This window comes from Thermobia domestica, chromosome 10 (assembly GCF_964235325.1).
Source record: "Thermobia domestica chromosome 10, izTheDome1.hap1.1, whole genome shotgun sequence".
Lineage (NCBI taxonomy): Eukaryota > Metazoa > Arthropoda > Insecta > Zygentoma > Lepismatidae > Thermobia > Thermobia domestica.
In genome coordinates, this window is record NC_137463.1 from 19,115,001 (window position 1) to 19,136,667 (window position 21,667).

The window sequence follows — 21,667 nt, forward strand, 5'->3', positions numbered from 1 at the left end:
TTTTTTTTTTTTTTTTTTTTTTTTTAATAGCGAATAACGTGAGTTACGCCTCTTACATCTCAAGAGGACGCTCTGCTTGACCTCCATCTTGATCGTTCCGATTGTAACTCGGTATGTAATCAGGGCTCGAATCTATTTGCAAGTTTTCTTTAACATTTCATCCGTTTCGTTTTGAAACTGCAGCCTTGTAAGTTGGCATATAATCTTGTTGAAGGTGACAACTACTCGACCTCCCTTCTTATACTCGAAGAAGATTTGAAGCAGGGCGATCGAAATAAAGAAAATATCTTTATGCTAGAAATCATTTTCGTGAGCAATGCGTTTTTATTGCATTGACCGGTTATACCGTCGTATCCCTATTTACGATAAATCTCAAAGCCCGATATTTTTCAAGCACATACTGCATCACTTTCTCTTTAGTCTGCAGGAGTTTTGGTGCTGCGTAGTCCAAAAATGACTAGAGTGGAACTTCAGTGAGATTGTGTATTGATGGCATCGAGATAGCGGTTTCTTTTACATCTATCACATGGTTGTAGGCTTCGTGTATAAAATCTGAGGAGCGCAATCGAGTTTCTTGAACGTGAAAGCTAATAAGGTGCAGTGTTTTCGCAGCAGTTATTTTCTGCTTCCTGAAAAAGTTGAAAGTCTTCTTCTGATTGTACACTATGACGTGAAATATAACTCACTAGTTTAAATACACTGTATTTTGGATCGAGCAGCGTGTGTGCTGTGACAGACAAGCTAGGAAACGAATGCACGAAAGGCTTCCTCGTTATTTCTAACAGAGAAAGCCTCGAACTACAATATGAGTAAACGGTCTAACTTTGAAAAGGCGTGTTTTGGATACACCTCGACATAAAAAAGTTAGTTCACAATTTGTTTAAGTACGAACTACAATATAAGTAAACGGTCTAACTTTAAAAAGGCGTGTTTTGGATACACCTCGACATAAAAAAGTTAGTTCACAATTTATTTAAGTACGAAGAACTATAGAATTTTTTAAATGAAATCAAAAGCATTTTTATGTACATACCAAGAAAAAAGAATGGTGCACGTAATCTTCTCGCAAAAGCTTAAAAGCCTTAGTGGGTGGTATAAAAAAGTGACCTGTTAGCCTTCACCTCCCACTGCATACTAGTGAAACAGATATTTTCTCCAAAATAACGGTGTTGCAAAGAAATTCGAACTGTTCGATTGTTCTCGGCCAGAATAAGAAGTGAGTAAAAGCTGATCGTTTCTGTTATTTGAGTAAGGAATGCAATGTGTTAAATGTTTTGGCGAAGAAACAATTAGCCTGGAAACTGGAATGGTTTGTGTTATTTTATTTGACAATTTCAGCAGAAATCTTTCTTCTTCCGTTGAGAAGGAATGAACCATATGCAGGCAGTTGATCAGTGTGTTCATTTTCGGAGCGTCTATCGTTTGTTGGCGAGGGGGGGGGGAGTAAAGTGACCTCCCAAACCCACTGTAAGTCATTAATCACAGTTACAAGCAGGCTAAAAATATGGCAACGCCTTTGGACGTACGTTAAGTTACAATGTCATTAGTAAGAGGATACAACTGTTCGGACAGTTTCGAATACCACCTACTGAGAGCCATTTTGTTGTTGCGAAAACTATAGTCTTGGATTTGATTGTCGCTGAGTGAATAATAAAAAATTTTGAACGCATTATGGTAGTTTGGATTTCACTTTAAATTGTAATCCACACTTCATAATCCTCGGATCTAAAAAAGGAACAATAAATAAACGAGAAAGATATATATATATATATATATATATATATATATATATATATATATATATATATATATATATATATATATATATATTGGTGAAAAAGACCAAATTACATACACTCATATATATTTAACATGAAATATATATTTAAAACTGTATGTAACTTCGCCTCCGCTGACTTACCAATCACACATCGTAGACATCCATGTTGGGATTTACTATTTAAGGAGTACAGTTTTTTTTTCCTCCCTAAAATCAGGTAGTTTTCAATACCTTAAGCCTTCCTTGATCAAACTAGTTCGGGTGTTGACCCTTTCAAACATGTAAAATTTTGAACTTTTGGCCAAATTTTGTTAGTCCTTGAACCACTACAAGTTGTAAACAAATAGTTTTCTGCATCATCGTATCTATATTACGGTATGTCAGGTGTAATGGCACCAATAGTTTGTAACTTGAACGTTCCTAAATTCTTACATTTTAACAGCGTAGCATTCTCTAAGTTGTTCACACACACTTTCGAGCGGATACAAGATATTTGAAGCAATGATAATTCTGTTCGACTTCTCAGAAAAGTCATTGAGATAAAATTAGAAAAAAAAGGGGAGAAAAACGAAATAAAATTGAATTAAAAAATTGAAAACTAACAAATAATAAACGGATATGAAACACATATCTTCATTAAAATATCGTGCGCCGAATTTTCCAAACTCTAAAGATGCCTATAAGTAAAATTTTAGATAAGCGTGAAGTATGTGCAGAGGGGTGAAAAACAGAGTAGCTGCAGGCTGAATTTTTGAAAATCCTCTTTTAATCACAAACATATAAAAAGTATAACACCATTTTATACTTCCCTAATGCAGTGTTTATTGGGACTATCCAAGAAAGAAGTAGAACGTATCTCAGCACAGAATATATCGGGGGAAGATATAGACGCGAGTTCGACTCCTGTATGAGTGTATGTGGTTTGACTTCAGATTCCATGGTAACTACAAGGTCATGTTTCATATAGCTTCAGTATTGGAAAGAAATATTAAACTACAGCCAATTAATTATTGTCATATTATTATGTGTTCTTTTGTTTTCATGGAATTAGTATTTTGGAGATCGAGAAACTAAGTTTAAAATAGCGATCACATCTCTGTATGTAAAAGAGGTCCTGAGTAAGTAAGTAAGTGACTGATCAATGCCCAGCCCAAACGTTTAAGCTAGAAACTTGATTTTATTTTTATTTTTGACAATACCTAAGATTTATAACGTAAGATACCACTAAGGAAGGATTTTTGGAAATTCGATGGGGTTAGGAGAGTGAAATGGAGATTGAAACTAAATGAAAACTTGGATTGGTCGCACAATATAATATCAAAACGTAAAAAATAAACAGTAAATTATATACTCTTATAATTTTTAAAAAAGGTTTAAATATAAAATATGTAATACAAGACTATTACAGTCTGATTCACTTATTAATAAGGTATGGGATAGTCCTCTGGGGTAACAATAACAGCATTGTAATTTTCAGAAAACAAAAAAGTTGCTTTGCGTATAATCGCTGGCATAAACCGTACACACTCATATAAACAATTATTCAATATGTAATAATATATAATAAGTAATAATATATATAAAATTTGAAATACCAAAAAAAAAAAAAAAAATAAAAAAAAAAATAAAAAAATAAAACAATCACACACTAGCAAAGGCATATTATTGTATCACGTCTTTCCATCTCTATCTGATGAATCTTTTACCGAAAGGTCTTACAGTACCATTTGTAGTATGTATATGTGATAATTTTCGCTGTTTTCTGGTAATTCATTTTCTATTTGTCTTATCGGGATTCTTTTGTTTAATCTATATCAGCTATCATAAAATGCAATTCTAACTATAAACCATTGAATCTGTTCATCTTCACGTACAAGTGAAAGTGAAAGTTTAGGACTCCTATAGGGGTTACACTTTATTTAGAATTTAATACGCATGAACCTAAGCTCTGGAGTTCATGAGATGTAAATCAGCGTCACTCTTTATCGCCCTGACCTATCAGAATTACAGTCCTAATTAAATGATAGAATTATTTCATCGAGCAGAATAGTGTTGATAATCCATTTTTGTTCATTTTAAACTTCTTTGTTTTCATAGATGGAGAAGGAGCGGAGTATGAATTTGGTATCATGGGTTTGCAAAATAAGAGGGAGCTGCTGCAACCAGGAGATCGAGTGCAGTTTCAGGTGGATGTGGAAGGACGAGCTGCAAACATCCTAGCCGTACGCAAAAAGATTAGAGCTACAGTAGATGCTGTGAAAGGTAAGAGCTGTTAGAGAGATTTCATTTTTTGCGCAACTTGTATCTAATGAATTACTTTTTCGGTGCTTGGATTGTTATCACTGGCAGCAAAATGTGCGGGGAAACTATAATACAAAATCCATATATTAACACGTTAGCTGCCAATGGTGAATTTTGTTGTTCACCGTAGAGTGCCAAGCGTACTTACTTACATTATTCTTGTTTTGTTCATATTTTTAAAACATAATATTAATATTGAAACATAATCTAAGGCAAAGTATTAAATCCGCGTGGATAAAAGTTAGGGGTCCAATCGGACCTACGTGTGTATATTTTGTTTATGGGCAAGGGGATAAATTACAGTTGAACTGGCAACTCTCTTAGAAAGTTATTTGTTTATTACTACATCTACAGAAGTGAGAAGTGTGGATATATTCATCTTGCTTTTAGTGCTAATAAGTAATATCTTTGTGCAATGAAAAACGAAGAAATATGCGCAGAACTCGATCTCATTAGTAATAGCAGTGTAGTGATCTAGACTTTCCTGAAAATTCAGCAAATGACAGGGACACTGACATCTTGTGAAAATAAATTCGAATAAATAATGAATCCATTGTTCAACTTTTTAACATGTCACTGAAAAAGCAAAACATAGGTCCGATCGGGTCTACAAAAGCAACAAATGCTTGTTACTTGGTATTTAGCGCCCCTAGCGGCGTTAATAATCAGTATCAAAGACCGAAACCTACATGTGTAAAATCACTATATTTCATTTACAGTAAAGACGGATTTTACAATACAAGTACTCTAACGTCAATTCGACGAATTAGAAATTGTGGGTCCGATCGGACCTACAAGAACATTTTCTTAGATCACTCCAGTAGGTCCGATCGGACCCACATGGCAGCTAACGTGTTAAAGTAAATAACTTTTATTTCATTACATGTAAGAGCTGTTGATTGAAAAACAAAGGAGATCTTGGAAAGGGTTTATTAATATTCGCGTTTCAAGTGATTTTTCTGAAGAAATAATAATTTGTGTATGCGATACAACTGAATCCAGTTAAATCTTGGAGGGTAGACTCTTATTGTTCCCATAAAAAATATAATGGAGATAATAGTATTAAAAGAGGAACCAACAGAATTTCGTGTAGATCGTAGATATTTTTAAGTTCCAAATTATGCTTTACATAGACAACCGTAATCTACCTTCACAAACGCTAAATCTTAAAAATAATAAACAAAAGTAACTCTCAATATATAAACAACCCCAGCCGTGTGCAACAGTCGACCCCCAGACCAGTCCCGATCCATTGAACTCTTTTATCCGGCCCGTCTGACCCGATGTTGGAAACATTTCTTACGTAATCCCTTAAACTGAAGCTTGAATGGAAAACTTTTCTTGGATAACTAGTGTCCATCGTGAAAACTTGCTCTGTGTTGGAACATCCAGTGTACGGTCGAACATTGAGAAACTAGTTCAGAACATTTTGGGGTCAGGTTTCGCACTAAAATTGTAAAAATAGATTTTTCTGCTTTTTTTAAAAGTAAGTTTCAAAATGCTTTGGTTACCGTTATACCGGTTTTTGTGTTCCTATGATGTGTGTGTACGGTGAACGAGTTTTTACATTGAATATGGCTATTAAAAAAAATGAGTTTTACGTCCCACGGTTATGCCGGTTAGGCTAAAGAAGACGATGATTATGAGAAATGAATGGAATGGTGGAATGAAGAAAGTGGGAGGAAACGGGAGAACCCCGAGAAAACCCATGCACACGGTGTTTGTCCACCACAAAGTTCACTTGGCGGGGGCTGGGATCGAACCCGGGACCCCAAACACCAGAGGTGAACGCTCTACCACTGAGCCACCGCTGTCCCATGGCTATTCAATTCTTGTGAAAATGTTATACTTTGTCTCTTTCGTCCCTCTATGATTAGCTCACCTCCTGTTCCTACTTGCACGGCCCTGCTTTATATAAGTATAGGAAGTTTTATAGAACGACTATAAATCGACAGTTACCAGAGCAAAAACGGTGAGAGATAGGAAATTTCTTTATTATTATTATTATTATTATTATTATTATTATTATTATTATTATTATTATTATTATTATTATTATTATTAATATTATTATTATTATTATTATTATTATTATTATTATTATTATTATTATTATTATTATTATTATTAATATTATTATTATCTTTTAAAACTGGAAATAGTAAAAATCTGCTACCACTTCCGGTTTCAATATTGATCTTCATGGAGAAAAAACGATGAAAAAAATGGTTTATAGCTCCAAATATGTTTCATCTCCCTTCATCCTTCTATTCAAACCAGAAGTAGAAATCATCGATAGTCGAATAGAGGAAAGATGGTAATAGGTAGCGGAAATAAGTTCCTAATACTGCCCAGGAATATTTTTTGTTAACTGTCTTCTAGTTTCAACACTTACAAGTGTTTTCTTCAGTTGGGTGTGAAGATTTCAACTCAGGGTACATATTGGTAATTTTAGTATAGATAATTGAACACACGTATTAATGTGAACGGATAAGTTTTTGCGGGAGACGCTGATACGGTTTGTTAGTTTGTTGTATTAAGAATATTAAGTTATTTTAAATGTTTATTTTAGGACAATTTGGTTTCCTGGCCTTTGAAGTGGAAGGAGGGAAGAAATTATTCTTTCATATGTCTGAAGTCAAGGATGGAGTAAGTTTACAACAGGGAGATCAAGTTGAATTTGTTTTGATAACGAATAATAGAACCGGGAAGTCATCAGCCTGTAACGTTACCAAAGTTAGGTGAGTAATCCAAGCTGTGTTTATTTTTTTATAATATGCCAGTGGTGGCAGGCCTATGTTCTTGTAATATGATTCTGGTTATTTATATAATTTTTAATTCGGTAAAGAGGTTTTAATGCTAACAAGGAACGTATACGAATCGTGACAGCTGGATATTTATGGAAATTGATACCCTTACTAATTGTGGGTCGCTAATCATCGTAGAGATAGTCACTCGGTGCGGAAATGCCTTGTTTACCCGCTACGAATAATACATATACCAAGCTGTGACCGAGTGAGGCTGTGCCGAGTTACGCCCCAAAAACCGGAAAAAGGCAGAAAATGAAAAAAATGTGTGCAGGTAACATTATACCTACGGGAGGGGGACACGTGACCAACATCACGGTAGTAGTGTCACACAAGCAGTGTTGCCATTCTAACACATAGTTTTTCAAATAGAACGTATACCATTTTATGACATTAAAACAATTGACATAAAACATGAAAGAAAATAAACTAAAGCTGGGTTATAAGTGTTGCCAAATAAGGGAAATATGGTGCTCTGAAGTTGAGAAATTATGGGGTCCGTACAGAGAAACGAACAAATGTACAACAACAACAAGACTGCAGAGAGAACAAATGTACAATAGGGAGTAAACTACAACATCCAGTGGCTAACGGGTTGATACAGGATTCAGCCCTAAAGGGTACATGTTAGAGTAGCCGTAGAAAAAAGTCCCATGTGACATAATGAGGAAATATAAACAGGAAGTCTTCCCGTAGCGCAGCAATTCCAATGGCGTTTGTGTGGAACCTGTATCTCGAACAGTTCCCGAGAGCTATAAAACAAACTGTCTTGGGGTTGCAACAATGCATAAATCCTGTATGCCTTCCAAACTACAGAAACGACTGTGTAGCGCCTGAAAACAATATAGAAAAGCTGTGGCACGAAAGGTAACAAATCTGTGATACGTGTCACGTGAGAGTATAGGAAACGTTAGCATGTGAGACAGCGATGAAGATAAAACACACTGCATTCAGGTTACCAGTAATATACAAGCGCAAAATATTTTAACGTAATACACCAACACATACAACAGAAAACCCATATATAGTGTGGCAAAATAAGTACATTTCTCGTCCTAGCCGAACACTCGATATCACACATCAAAAACGTTAGTCACTGGATGCTGTGCATGTTCTCTTATTTGTCTGTGATAGTGTAGTCTGAGCTTCTACTGGAATGTAACTGCTGATGCGTTGCTAGGATGAAGGGGAGGCTTAATACCGTCAACAAGCCACATGGCGCACCTATCAACAGCGCATGCGAAATCAAGGACTTAGTATAATAATTTCTATACCATAATCTGGAACAGAGGAAGTATTTATTTTAAATCTACTAGAAAATATTAATGGAAGTTAAATATTAAAAGATGGACATACAAGCCTACTGAAAGTTACTGAACCATCGTTTATTTTTATTTCCGTTGACTTCTTGTATAAAACGATTTGCATTAAATCTAAATATTTTTTTTTTACAGTTGCAAGTAGCAATTAATTTCTATAGTCATTAATTCCATGTAGATGTTGATAATGTTGTCTAAATGTACTTGATGATATAATGAATTGAAATTCTTGTTTTTCAGTGATGCCCAGCGCCCTGAAAGATTGATAAGCAAGCTAAGAAGTTTGTCCACAGATGATTGCGGTCCAAAACTTACTGTGCTAAGGCAGCCTCGAGGTCCGGATGGCACAAAGGGATTTACTGAGCCTCGCCAAGAAAGATTGCCTGGTGTCGTTCTAGAATAAATTGCATTTTTATCTAACTCTCTGTCCTTGCTCAGTTGAAGTTTCGCTTGAGAGATGAATGCCTAGTTATCTTTTGAGAGTGTCACCGATGGAGCCTTGTTAAGCGATGGAGCAACATTAAGGTCAGCGTTGTTCTCACAGGGACAGGTGAGGACAGAGAGGAGAGAGAGCACGCATTCTGATGGTTCAAGTGTAATTGGTTGGAGTAAAAGCAAAGCTTTGTGGTACGCTCTGAAGTAGTACGCTTATAAGATGGTAGATCAAAATATTGGTAATGAATGCTAATTATAGATTTTAAAAAAAAGTCTTAAGAACAGGTTTATAAATACATAAATATTTTCGATTGGAGTATTTATGCTATTAGGAAGGACATTGAAGTCTGGTAAGAATAGTTCTTGTGCCTGCTTGCTAATAATTTTAAGGCAAAAAGGAAGCCTGCAATACATATGTAAGTATATACATATAAAAAGGAAATCATTACACCAAAGTTTCAATTGAATATTTACAATTTGTAATGTATTAGGATTGGATCTGGTCTAGTTAGAAGGAAGTTATATTTCACTCCCCTTTACCCCCCTCCTATTCATATTACGTTTCAAACTAGCTCTCATAGGAACTTCTCGTTAATTGCGGGGAAAGAAAATGTAACAAGAGGTGGTTATTAATGAGTAAAAGGAAGTCTAAATAACCAGCTCTATGTACCACCACCATCGAAGCTACTTACTGCGTAATCAAATAGGAGAGTTGATATTTTGAATCAAACAGATGAAACTTTTATGTAGGCTCTTTTGTTTATACAATAATTTGAAGAAAACAGCCTGTCTAATCAAGGAAGCATTCTTTCAGCACTTAAAGAGCTAACTTTTCTTAGATACAATATTTTAGGCTTTCACTACAGTAATGCGAAATGTGAAACTATATTCATATATAATCCAAACTTTAAAAAGAAAAGCAAACAAAAAAACATCAAATGTTCAAGTATTGCATTGTCAGCTTTGTTATTTTGGAGTGTGTGATGTATGCATTTGCAAGTAATGTTTAGTGTGCAAGGTATAGTACCCACAACAACCAAGACTATTTTATTGTTAACATTTTCTGACGCTAAGAAAAGTCTATATAAATAAATAAATAAATAATAAATATATATATATCAGAATTATTGTGATTCTTAAATGATCTTACGCAAAGAGAATCTTGACCTTTACTTTCTGGTATACTTGCCTCTTAAGACATATTCATTAAAATATACCTTTGCGGGATGCTAACGATCATTTTGTCTCTGGAGTTTTATTTCTGAAATCCTACACTGTGTATATACCCGCAAAAAACTGTTATGTGCTACTTTTGTATATTGAGAAGCAAAGAAAGTGGGAGAAAAGTACTACGTAACTATCTTTCAGTAGGGTTAAACTTTTGTTTTTGCTTACGTGCTTGGAATTCAGTTTTTATTTTCGTGATATGTAATGCTTGTACTTTACAATGTGTGTGACATTTCATGTCCTTAACTATTACATACATACACATATATATATATATATAAAAGAAAAGTCAATAATGCATGGTATGTGATGCTTTCCGAATAGGTGCTTACAAATGAATAACTTTCAAAACGAAAAAAAAATAAATAAAAAAACTTGTTACGTATTATATATTACATGTATATGATATATATATATATATACACTTTATTCCTTTTGATAAAATTTACAAGGACTTAATCTTCCCAAGTTGTCTGGTCTGTGATAGTACTTTGGGATTAGATGTAGTGTGAAAAGGTAGAACAATTAATGAAGACAATATATATTAATATATATATATAAATATAAATATAATCGAAACAACAAGCAGTATTCAAATAACTTGCTGTGGTATTGGAATGGTTTTATTGCATCTGTAGAATTGAAATATTAACCAAAAAAATAAAATAAAATAAAATGGAATATACATATAATGAAGTCTATTGTCAATTTCAATCATTATTTGTCGATTATTTTATACATAACTTTTTTTTTGTTAGGTATCTGTAGTAGTGTTCAAGAGACAACCTTAGTCATTGTGTGTGAAGAGTTGTTAATATGAAATTGACGACTGAATACTTCTTCACTAAAGATTATTGTAACATGTATAAATACATGAATATATATATACTATAAATGCATCTCTGTAATGGTAATTTTCTTTTCATTTATTTCATCTCATATTCCAAAAAGAAACAAAAAATAACACTAAAAAATGCAAATAAGAAAAAAGCTAAAAAACTGTATGGTATTTAAGTAGAAAAATCCAGTTTGTTTAACCTAAAAAGTCTTGTACCTGTGTGATATATATTAATATGCATACACGATCAAACAAGTTCACACTCTATATAATTGTTTCATGTGGCAATATATATATATAAAAATAATTAAACAAAATTTCACAGACACACAAAAGGAATGTGTGCATGTGGTTGTGTGTGCGCATGTGTGTGTGTACATATATATATTTTTTATTTGGATGGTTGCTGTGGGTACTACCAAGATTGTTTCATTGTGTATTGTATTTAATTTGATCTACAGGAGAATAAAAGGAATTCAGCATATAATAATGTAAAATTTCGGAATGTAAAACTGTATACTGACCTGTTTAGTTATTCTCAAAGTAAAACGATTTCACAGCCTTGAAGAAAAAAAAAAAAAAAAGCATTAAACATTTTTTTGGATCAAAAGATCCAATGTATTTCAATCAAAAATTTTCTTACAAGCCTTATATCTGGACAACTACATATAGTGTAGCCAAACCCAAACTATCACTCCGTAAAAAATACGATAACTTGATTTAGGAGCGTTCAAAAATTTTGTGGCTCCTGATCTAAAAACTAATTATTGGCCAAGATCGCAATCTTTTGATTTTTTTTTTTTTTTTTTTTTTTTAACATCATCATTCCTAAAATTCTTGTTCTTGGTATAGATGTGGAAACTATCTTGTATACAATCAGGGGGCATGGGGACTTAGTAATGGAGCGCTCACTTCAGGTGCGAATGATCCCTGGCGTGATCCTGGACCATGTGAGTTGATGTTGGATAACATCATGCTATTGAGGCATAATCATTTATATTCATTAATCATCCGTTGTCTTTGGCCTACAATGCATAATCATGAGATGTAAAGCTAAATATGTATTTTTATTCGTATATAGCCTTTATAGTTTACACAGGTCCTAAACTGAATATTCTTTGTTAGACCAACAACGGACTGTTAGATTGAATGCTTCCTAAAGTTTAACACAAAGACAATTTTGGAGCAAGCTAAATCCTTCATTTATGTTTCAGGAAGGGCTTAGGTTTATATACAAGGTGTCTCAAAAGTCCCCCGACATAGGGTAATTCTGTTATTAACAGAGTTAGAACAAAGTGCAAGAGGGGAAACCGTCTCCAAGTATGATGTTTTCAGTTTAAAGTGAAGGAATTTTTTAAAGGACAACCCGTTTGGGCTGTACACTCTTTATGCGCCCAATGTTAAATGAAAATGCAACGTTGCCATTTACCAGGAGCCACAACATAAATGAATTAAGTTTTACTGTCTTTTACGCTAACATATCGATGGCCATTCCCATTTCAAACTGCAACTTTTATATATATATATATATATATATATATAATCACCTGTGTAAATAAGAAACAGGAAATTGTGAAATAATGATGGATAAACTTATCCAGTAATTCCTTGCTAAAACACGCTGATAAAATATTTCATTTCATCCGTGGAGCCTTGATGCAAAAGTGTCATTTCAAGGACTTACACGAAGCGAAGTCAAGAGAGAAAGAGAATTTCATCCTATGCTTTTAATAATAATTAATATAGCTTCAAATAATGCTTAACGAGATAATTCTATTAACGTTCACATTTCTTTGTATTATGAATGTCTAATTGAACAAGTGGGTTTCCGTACAAAATAAGTCAAGTTATTTTATTTCTTAGACTTTTCCATGGATGGAAAGGGTTACTACCTCCAGCAAACATATTTTATCCATGTTAATTACTGCATCAGACTATACGCGTTCTTATTAAAAGGGTTACAAGCTGCAGCTTTATGAAAAAAAAGAAAAAAAAATCCTGCTGAGTCGTATTGATTGGTATCAGTTTTCTCGACGTGGTCACAGTAGACAAACTCAAAAACATTCTCACGTGTAACGGTTTCTAAAAATGATAGAAAAGGGCATTGTTTGCATTGTGATCTTTTTATCCTTATTAGATTTCTAATGCACAAACTAACTTTACAACTGATAATACTTCTTTCGGACGAGTAAAACAAGCTCAATGGATAGTAAACCCAAGAAGCAGAAATAAGGAATAGACAAAGCAATGGTGGCGAGAAACAAGAATATTAATGGCAGACTATGTCTCAGCTCCTTTCCTTTCTCTGATATCATCAACTGGCCAGTTAATTTAAGGAGTGATTGAAAAATAGCGGCCCACGAGTGAAAAGGAAAAAGAATATGATTTGTTATTTTAACTCCATGCACAACAGGACAGAGTACAAGGTGACCACTCAAATGGCAAGACAAAATTTACGCATATTTCCAGGTTTTCCATCATCCTAATATTTTTCAAGGACTTTTGTATGGAAGTTATTTCATAAGTTCCACATTACAGTATGATTTGAACAGGTAGGTAGGTATAACGAAACAAACACATACTGTATAGATTGCTCTGTGTGTTCCATGTATACCTAAATTTATTATTAAATTAATATGCACAGAATCAACAAATCAAATAATTACTAGAATCACACACACACTCGAAAAATAAATTATTCTCGTAATAAAGGGAAGAACTGTAGAAAATTATAAATGTCACACTAGCTTCTTGGACTGATCCATCATAAAAACTCATGAGAGTTTGGAATAGGAGTTTTCAAGTTCACTGTCAATATCACTTTTAGCTTTCCTTGCGTCATCTTCTATCTTGTTTTTTTTAGTTTCTAGCTCTTTAACAACTTCGTTCTTTTCCTGTTCATGTCTTTTTCATTTTCACATTCTCTCTTCCTTTTCTCATCCAAAGCAGCTTGATAATTCTGTCTAGCCGAACGGACAGCGTTCAGAAAAGATTTTGTGATTTTTACGTTGCTGACTTCCCCATTGTGTCTGATAGTGTCATGCACAGTTCTCTGTGCAACTAAAGTCTCTTCTGCCATGTTCTCAACAATGCACTCCTTATTTACGGAAAGGCCTCTTTCCACATTTGCATTTTCATGAGAGAGTATTAATGTAAAATGGAAAACTTTCATCAAGGCACCTGTTGCACCTTTGTGGGGAGAAATGACATTACACCACAATCTGTCAATTCTATGAAACTTTTTATCAAAAGATTCAAGACTCGTTCTGGTATTTGGATCACTGATTACAGAACAATACTGCCGAGCAGCGACATCAGCTGTGTGGCCGTCAAGCCAATTGTTTTCAACCAATATGGTTGAAAGTTCCTTGAAGCGGACCATCCCTTTATCACATGCAGCAACCTCCGGATTCCAGCAAGTTATGGCTTTTGTCACCTTAAATTTCAGTCGTAATCGTTCCTCCATTTTTATGACCATTTTCTGCAGTCGTCTTCGACAATCTCTGTAGAACCCGGCTAGTTTTATATTCTTAACATTTTCCCGACATCTCTTTAATTCCTTTTTTGTGGCAAATCCTACATCAACATTTGCTGAATTCAACAAGTTTTCTTCTTTCTGTAATAAAACTTTCAACGTGTTCTGGTTTCACAGATCTTTGTGTAATTGCACACACACACACACACACACTCCTGTGCAGCTCTTGAGTATAGGAAGGGAGCTAAAGGTCTGACTCCGAAAATCTATGAGAAATTCACTGTGGTAGCTATAGTCTTAAAGAAAGGTAGTTTGGGGCCTAACATTGGGTCTTTAAGACAGTGTTTTATTACTTCATAACTGCTACAAGACAGTTTACTTCCATCTTTCAAAGATGGTACCTGTCTCAAATTCTCTCATAGGGAAGCATAGGAAGAGCTCATTGTGCTACTTTTCCATTTAATATCCTATGGACAGGGCAATATTTGTGTGGGAACAAACAGAACTTGTTAATTTAGTATATATATATAGCTCTCTTCACAGGAACATTCTTGAATAAACTGTACAAAGAACGCAAAAACTCTGCAATATCCCAATCTACTGCGAGCATACCAACTTTAAAAGCATTATGTATGCAAGCCACAACTGCCTAAGTTTAAAGGCCAAGAGCCATATTCTTCTAATTTCAGAAATGTATTGAACTTCTGAAGGAACTTTCAATTCACCGTGGATCCATCCATAGAAACCTGTATGATATTTTTGACATCAAAGAGTCAGAGTCCATGAATGCTCCTAAAAGATCTGAGACTCTTTACTTCGTCCAAGGAAAACAGAAGTCAAGAAACGAGTACAAACTTCTCCCTTAGTAGTGTCCCAAAATGTGACATTGACGTCCATTTGATTTCTCTGAGACACTTTTAAGTAATTAATCGAACCCAATAACAAATGGACTGTTATCGCACACTGTGAGTATTGTGTTAAGAAGTTCCCTTTTAAAATGTGGTGCTAGTCTTAATAAAATGATGAAACCTATCTTAGTACGATCCAGTTACATTTTTTTTCCTTCCTGCTATTTCACTGTCTGGGAATAAGTAGGGAAATAATTGTACATCTTTCTTCGCAGAATGGAAGGATTTTGTGTGTCAATACTTTTAAACACCATTTATTTTTCCGCACTAGTAACATCACTGTTTAACAGATAATTCTTGAAGCATTTCAGTGAAGATCAGAAGATTCAATATTATTACTATTGCTGTTAGATTTATTACAGATAACGCCTAAGGAGGAAGCTGAACACAAAACAGTGTTACTTTCTCGGCTTTTCTCTCCTGATGAAGCTGATCTAGGTGATTGTGGTCTTCTTATAAATGTGTGAAGGTTGGACGAATCACAAGCTTTCTTCTTTTCTGTGTGTTTCTTCCCCTGCATATGGCTAATTAATGCTTGGCGTTCCATGTTGGCAACAGAAATAATAGCCTGAGGATAAAATCGGCAACCTGCACTATAAACATCTCTTTCACGTTTGCTAGCCAAAGCCCGGAGGACTGAATTATGGAGCCAACCTTCTTAAAACGGGGTCTTACCATGTCACTGGGAACCCTTTGATGTTCTTCCCGACATTATGAACCTGGAAAGATAGCATTAATAAGTTCTTGTTAGAGATACCTACTACAAAATCAGTTTACAGACCAATGAAGACCTGCATTTTCTGCGTCGAAAATAGGAGACGATTCTAAATATTTGTCCTTGTAACGAATATACCTAATAAGGGAATTTTCCTCAACCGGAAATGCAATGTCTAAAATACTCTAAAATAGTAAATGTTGATAAAGCTCCATATTTGTAAATTAGTTGATTATTTAAAAATTTAAGGATCTATAGATAAATTTACGCACTTTTCCAGGTTTTTTCAAATTCTCGCATTATTCCAGCTATTTCCTGAACGTAGTGGCGAATTCAGTTAAAGGCTACTAAGTGCAATATGAGGTGTTCTGGGTATAAGGTTTCTACAACCTGGAAAATCAGGAATTTTTTTTGCATCTAATAAGGAATTTTCATAGAAGTGCATCTAATAAGGAATTTTCTTTAGGAAAATGCATATTTCCATATTTGGATTCTCACTGTGCATTTCTATTAGATTTCTTTTTCAGGTTCAAGTTCAATATGAATTAATTTACATTATTAAAGCCGTCGGTAAAGAATGAGGTCAATTGCTGATGACACCAGGAATGCGCTGTCTTTATCTTCATGTCGGATGCGAAATGCTAACCTTTCAGGTATTTCTTACTTTGGAAACAGCCAAAAGTCACAGAGTCAGGTCACGGCTCTAAGATGGGTGCACCAAAACATCCCCGAATTGGAGCTTCTGCAACACGATGGTGGTCTCCCGGCTTGTGTGCAGCTTTGCGTTGTTGTGTTGAAGATCGAATTTTTGTAAGGACGAACTCTACGCACACGTACGGGCGAATTTGTCAGTGTCTGCGCGTAGCGCTGGGAGTTAACTGCGCCATGTTCCAAAAAAATCAATCTTTCGGTGTGGACACTCAATCGAAACAGTCTAGAAGCTTCAAGCCAGCTATCCTGAGTGAGATCTTCCTTATTCACACGAGGCAAATGCCGGGATGGTACCTCATATAAGTCCCAGGCCGCTTCCTCCTTTCTCCGAGCATTGTGATCGCGAAGGGACGTTATCTTTCATACGTGAGGGGTTAAAATGATCATAGATGCCGAAAGCCCAGAAATTAACTCCTAATTTAAAAAAAAAAATAAAAATAAATAACCACTACACTTTCACTGTCCCAAAAGGTGGTGACAATGATTTTTTCCTGGTGATAGATGGGTTTTGAACATTTTAGGACTGGAGGAAGATAGATGGCTGTACTCCATGGACTGTCGTGTGGTTTCGATCTCGAAGTAATGAACCCAGAAGCCTTCCCAGTAGAGATGCAAGAAATCCGGCTTTTTTGGGGAAAAAACGAAAATTTTGGTAATTTTGGCTTTTTTCATTTTCATGATTTTTCTATTTGAATATCTTTCTTATAGTATACTCTAAAGTTAAATAAGATTTCATGACCTAAATACCATATTTCGCTCTGGAATTCACCATCATAATGGATGGAGCACATGGTTTATGAATTAAAGTAAACATACAGTACTTAGTATTTGAGGGCAATTGTAGAGGATTTATTTTGACTTCTGAGTTATCGACATTTTTTTTTCTACGTCATTTCTTTTTTAGTCATCCGTGTTTAATTTCCTATAGATTAGTAGGTCTACTCTAGCTTCTAGCACATAAGTTAAACTTATTGTTTTCAATATATCCGTCAGATCGTACGTTTGTCAGTATATCTGTCAGAGCGTACTTACACATTTTTGTAGCTGTGCAATAATTTAGCAATAATCTTCCGGATACAACCTTGAATACAGTTTTATAGAAATAATCACTAGCGGATTCAGAAAAGCATTTTGGGAGGTGTTTCTCTGCTTGATGTTTGATTTTTCTAAAATTTCCTAATTTTTTATTTGGGAGGAGCTTGAAGTTTATGAGTATAGACATAACTAATATTTCGTTTTGTTTGTATTCAGCAATAATCTTCCTGACACAACCTTGAAGACCATTTTATACTGATAACACTAGTTAACAAATTTAAACTTTTTGTTTGTTACATGAGAAAAATCACCTGATCTTAAAGGAACTTTTTGCGCTGAATTCGAATATGCACTCGGTTTCTCTCCATCACGTACAGTTTTCCCGTAACAGGGATTTTCGGGAAATTCCCTAAAATTTCCCTTTTTCAGATATTTTATTCCTCTAGCTCATGTCCCCTTACATATAGTAACATAGAAATTATACCTAAGTATACCTTGATTTATATTTAATAAACCCTAAAAGTTTCGTAAAAATCGCTTTGCTCTTTCTAGAGAAATAAATATATTTGTATGTATACTGTGTGCACTGTTTATTGCACCTGATAGTAATGCTTTCAGATCTCCTGAGTTGGGTTAAAAACGATTTGCTTTATTACTACAAACACAGACATAAAAATGAATATTTACAATAGTCAACAACACACTTGTATTGCTCTCTGTAAATTAGAAACGTGTATAAAAATAGAATGTACTTCCAACGTATATTTTTTTTAAACGTACAGTATATGTATATCTTAATACATATATATACAATTCTCCAAGTTTTTTCGTTTTGTTCATGAAATGGTTATCAATATTTGTTATCAAATGTAACAGAATGCAAAAGAAAGAAAGAGATATGGCCAAAAGACTCTGATGATGATCATGACCTTGATGAACCATCGACATCAACATGTACATCCAAGGATCCAACGTTCATCCCTGACTGTGTTCGCGAGCCACATTTCATCTGGCAATGTGAACTTAATGACCTAGTCCGTGATTTGCACCTGACAAAACAAGAGGCGGAACTTCTGGGATCAAGGCTGCAGCAGTGGAACTTATTGGATGCAGAAACGAACATATCAGTGTACAGGAAAAGGCATGTTCAATTTTCAAGCTATTTCTCAATGCAAGATAATGTGTGCGTATGTACGGATATAAATGGGTTGATGGCGGAGCTAGGAATTCCTTACGTTCCAGAAGAATGGAGGTTATTTATCGACGCGTCAAAGGTCAGCCTTAAAGCTGTCCTTTTACATAATGGAAATAAAAACCTTCTATACCACTTGCGCACTCAGTGAAGATTAAGGAATCCTATGACACCATGTCAACTTTGCTAAATCTTATAAATTACAAGGACCATTGTTGGCAAATATGTTGTGATCTCAAGGTAGTTGGTATTTTATTAGGACTGCAGTGCGGTTACACGAAGTACCAATGTTTTTTATGTTTATGGGATAGCCGAGCTGATGACAAACATTATGAAGTGAAGGAATGGGAACCTAGAGTGAATTACGTACCTGGAGAATGCAACGTCAAATACGCTCCTTTGGTAGATCCTAATAAGATATTACTACCGCCACTTCATATCAAGTTAGGACTTATGAAAAACTTTGTCAAAGCCATGGACACATCTGGTGAAGGTTTCAAGTATTTGCGAGATAAGTTCCCTAACCTGAGTGATGCTAAGATTTCAGCGGGAGTGTTTATTGGTCCCCAAATTAGGAAATTAATGCTTGATGATAGCTTTGACAGCAAGTTAAACAGTGCTGAGCTAGCTGCCTGGACAGCATTTAAGTGTGTTGTGCGCAACTTTCTGGGCAATAACAAAGCTGAGAGTTACACAGAAATCGTACAGGACATAATACAGAAATACAAAGAGTTGGGTTGTAGGATGTCTTTAAAAATCCACTTTTTGCACTCCCACCTCAGCTTCTTTCCTGCTAACCTAGGTGCTCTCAGCGACGAACAGGGGGAAAGATTCCACCAAGATATAATGGCAATGGAGAAAAGGTACCAGGGACGATGGGATCCTTCAATGATGGGGGACTATTGTTGGGGTCTTGTTAGAGAATGCAACATTTCTTACAAAAGAAGGAAGTAGTGTACGTTTTTGTAACCCAGTGGAAGTTTCATATATTGTGATAGTTTTGATTGTCTTTTCATGACCTTTTGGTACATTTGTATTATTGTTTATTGTAAATTGTCACACTTGTAAATTATATTGTATTATATTTTATATATGTGTTTGTGGTAATAAAGCAAAACGTTTTACCTCAACTTAAGAGATCTGAAAGCATTGCTATAAGGTGCAATAAACAGTACACACAGTATACATACAAACATATTTATTTCTCTAGAAAGAATAAAGCGATTATTACGAAACTTGGAGGGTTTGTTAAATATGAATCAAAGTATACTTAGGTATAATTTCTATGTTAGTATATGCAAGGGGACAAGATCTTGGGGTGTAAAATAAACTAAAAGGGAAATTTTTGAGGGATTTTCCCGAAAATCCCTCTGTTACGGGAAAATCGTACGTGATGGAGAAAAACCGAGTGCATATTCGAATTCAGCGCAAACAGTTCCTTTAAGAACAGGTATTTCCTTTTATGTAACAAAACCTTTGTTAACTAGTGTAATCAGTGGTGGATTTTAGAAAAGTATTTTGGGAGGGTTTTTCCATATTGTTTAGTTTTTCTAAAAATACTTAATTTTTATTTGAGGAGAGCTTGAAGTTTATGAATAAAGGCATAACAAATATTTCGATTGTTTTAGAAATTCCGTAATTTCGGGGTACAGGCTTCAATCTGTAAGACATCCCCACTCTAACCCCCTTCGCAAATCCGTCACTGCTGGTAATTAGTAATAACAAAGATTTAAAAACGACGAAGGAAGTCGGCCAGGATTCACAACACGCACTATCTCTACATTCACAGATGGAATTAAGAAAAACTTTTGTCGAAATGCTCAAATTCGGGGTTGCCTTCCCGATAGAGGTGCAAAAACTAACCACTGACTCATGGTTGTTGTGCAGTTGTGCTTAATTTAAATATATTCTCTCTCTCTATGGCTTATGGAATCCGAAGGTTCAATGCCGCGTTCACAAAAGCTCTCCACTGTTTTCTATCTTTAGCCAACTGGATCCAGTTTTTACTTTGTATTCCTATTTCTGCGAGATCCATCTTAATATTGTCCTCCCATATGCTCCTAGGTTTTCCTAATGGACGTTTTCCGATTGGATTTCCAGTTAAAACTTTGAAAGCGTTCCTACCTTCTTCCATTCTAGCTGCATGACCTGCCCACCTTAGCCTCCTAGACTTGATGACCGTAACGATGTTTAGTAAACCGTATAAATTATGCAGTTCTTCGTTATGAAGTTTCCCCCATTCTCGTTCCTCTTGGGTTCGAATATGCGTCTCAGGATTTTATTTTCAAATACTTTCAGTCTGCGTTCTTTCCTCATCGCAAACGACCATATTTCACAACCATACAGAACAACAGCCATGATTATCGTTTTATATATTTTAAGCTTTAAATTCCTCGACAGAATTTGCGACGACAAAATATTCTGACCTGAATCATAACACGAATTTCCTGTTTTCAGTCGACATTTAATTTCTTTGTGGATATGATTTTGGTCTGTTAATGTTGATCCTAGATATTTGAAAGTATCCACTTTGTCGAAAGTATTATTTGATATTTTAACGCATCTACAATTTGCCGTATTACGATCCCGGTGAATTTCCATGTATTTAGTTTTCTCTGCATTTACTTTTAAACCAATGTCGCTGCATTCGTTTAGTAAGGCCTATGCATTTATTTCTATTGTTCTCTTATTATTCCTTATTAAATTTACATCATCAACATACGCCATAGCCTGGTGAATACCATTCAGCTCTAGGGCCTGGTTGCTATCTTTAATTTTCCTTATAGTGTACTCCGGAACAATGCTGAATAATAATGGCGATAACGCATCTCCTTGTTTCAGACCATTCTCGACGTTGAAGCCCTTGGACAAGAATTTTTCTACTCGGACTTTACTCTGGGATTCATTTAAACACATTTTAATTA

General features: G+C 34.9%; 1 protein-coding gene across 3 annotated transcripts in view; it reads left to right on the forward strand.

Annotated features, from left to right (window-relative positions):
• The window catches only part of Unr (cold shock domain-containing Unr), a 90,428-nt gene extending 79,198 nt beyond the window's left edge, over positions 1-11,230 (forward strand). For all 3 annotated transcript variants that reach the window (XM_081727832.1, XM_081727833.1, XM_081727834.1), the window contains exons 12-14: positions 3,878-4,042; positions 6,654-6,822; positions 8,448-11,230. In XM_081727832.1, coding sequence (XP_081583958.1) covers positions 3,878-4,042; positions 6,654-6,822; positions 8,448-8,610 — 497 coding nt within the window. In that variant the 3' untranslated portion in view covers positions 8,611-11,230. The remainder of the gene's footprint in view (positions 1-3,877; positions 4,043-6,653; positions 6,823-8,447) is intronic.
• The last annotated feature ends 10,437 nt before the right edge of the window (positions 11,231-21,667 follow it).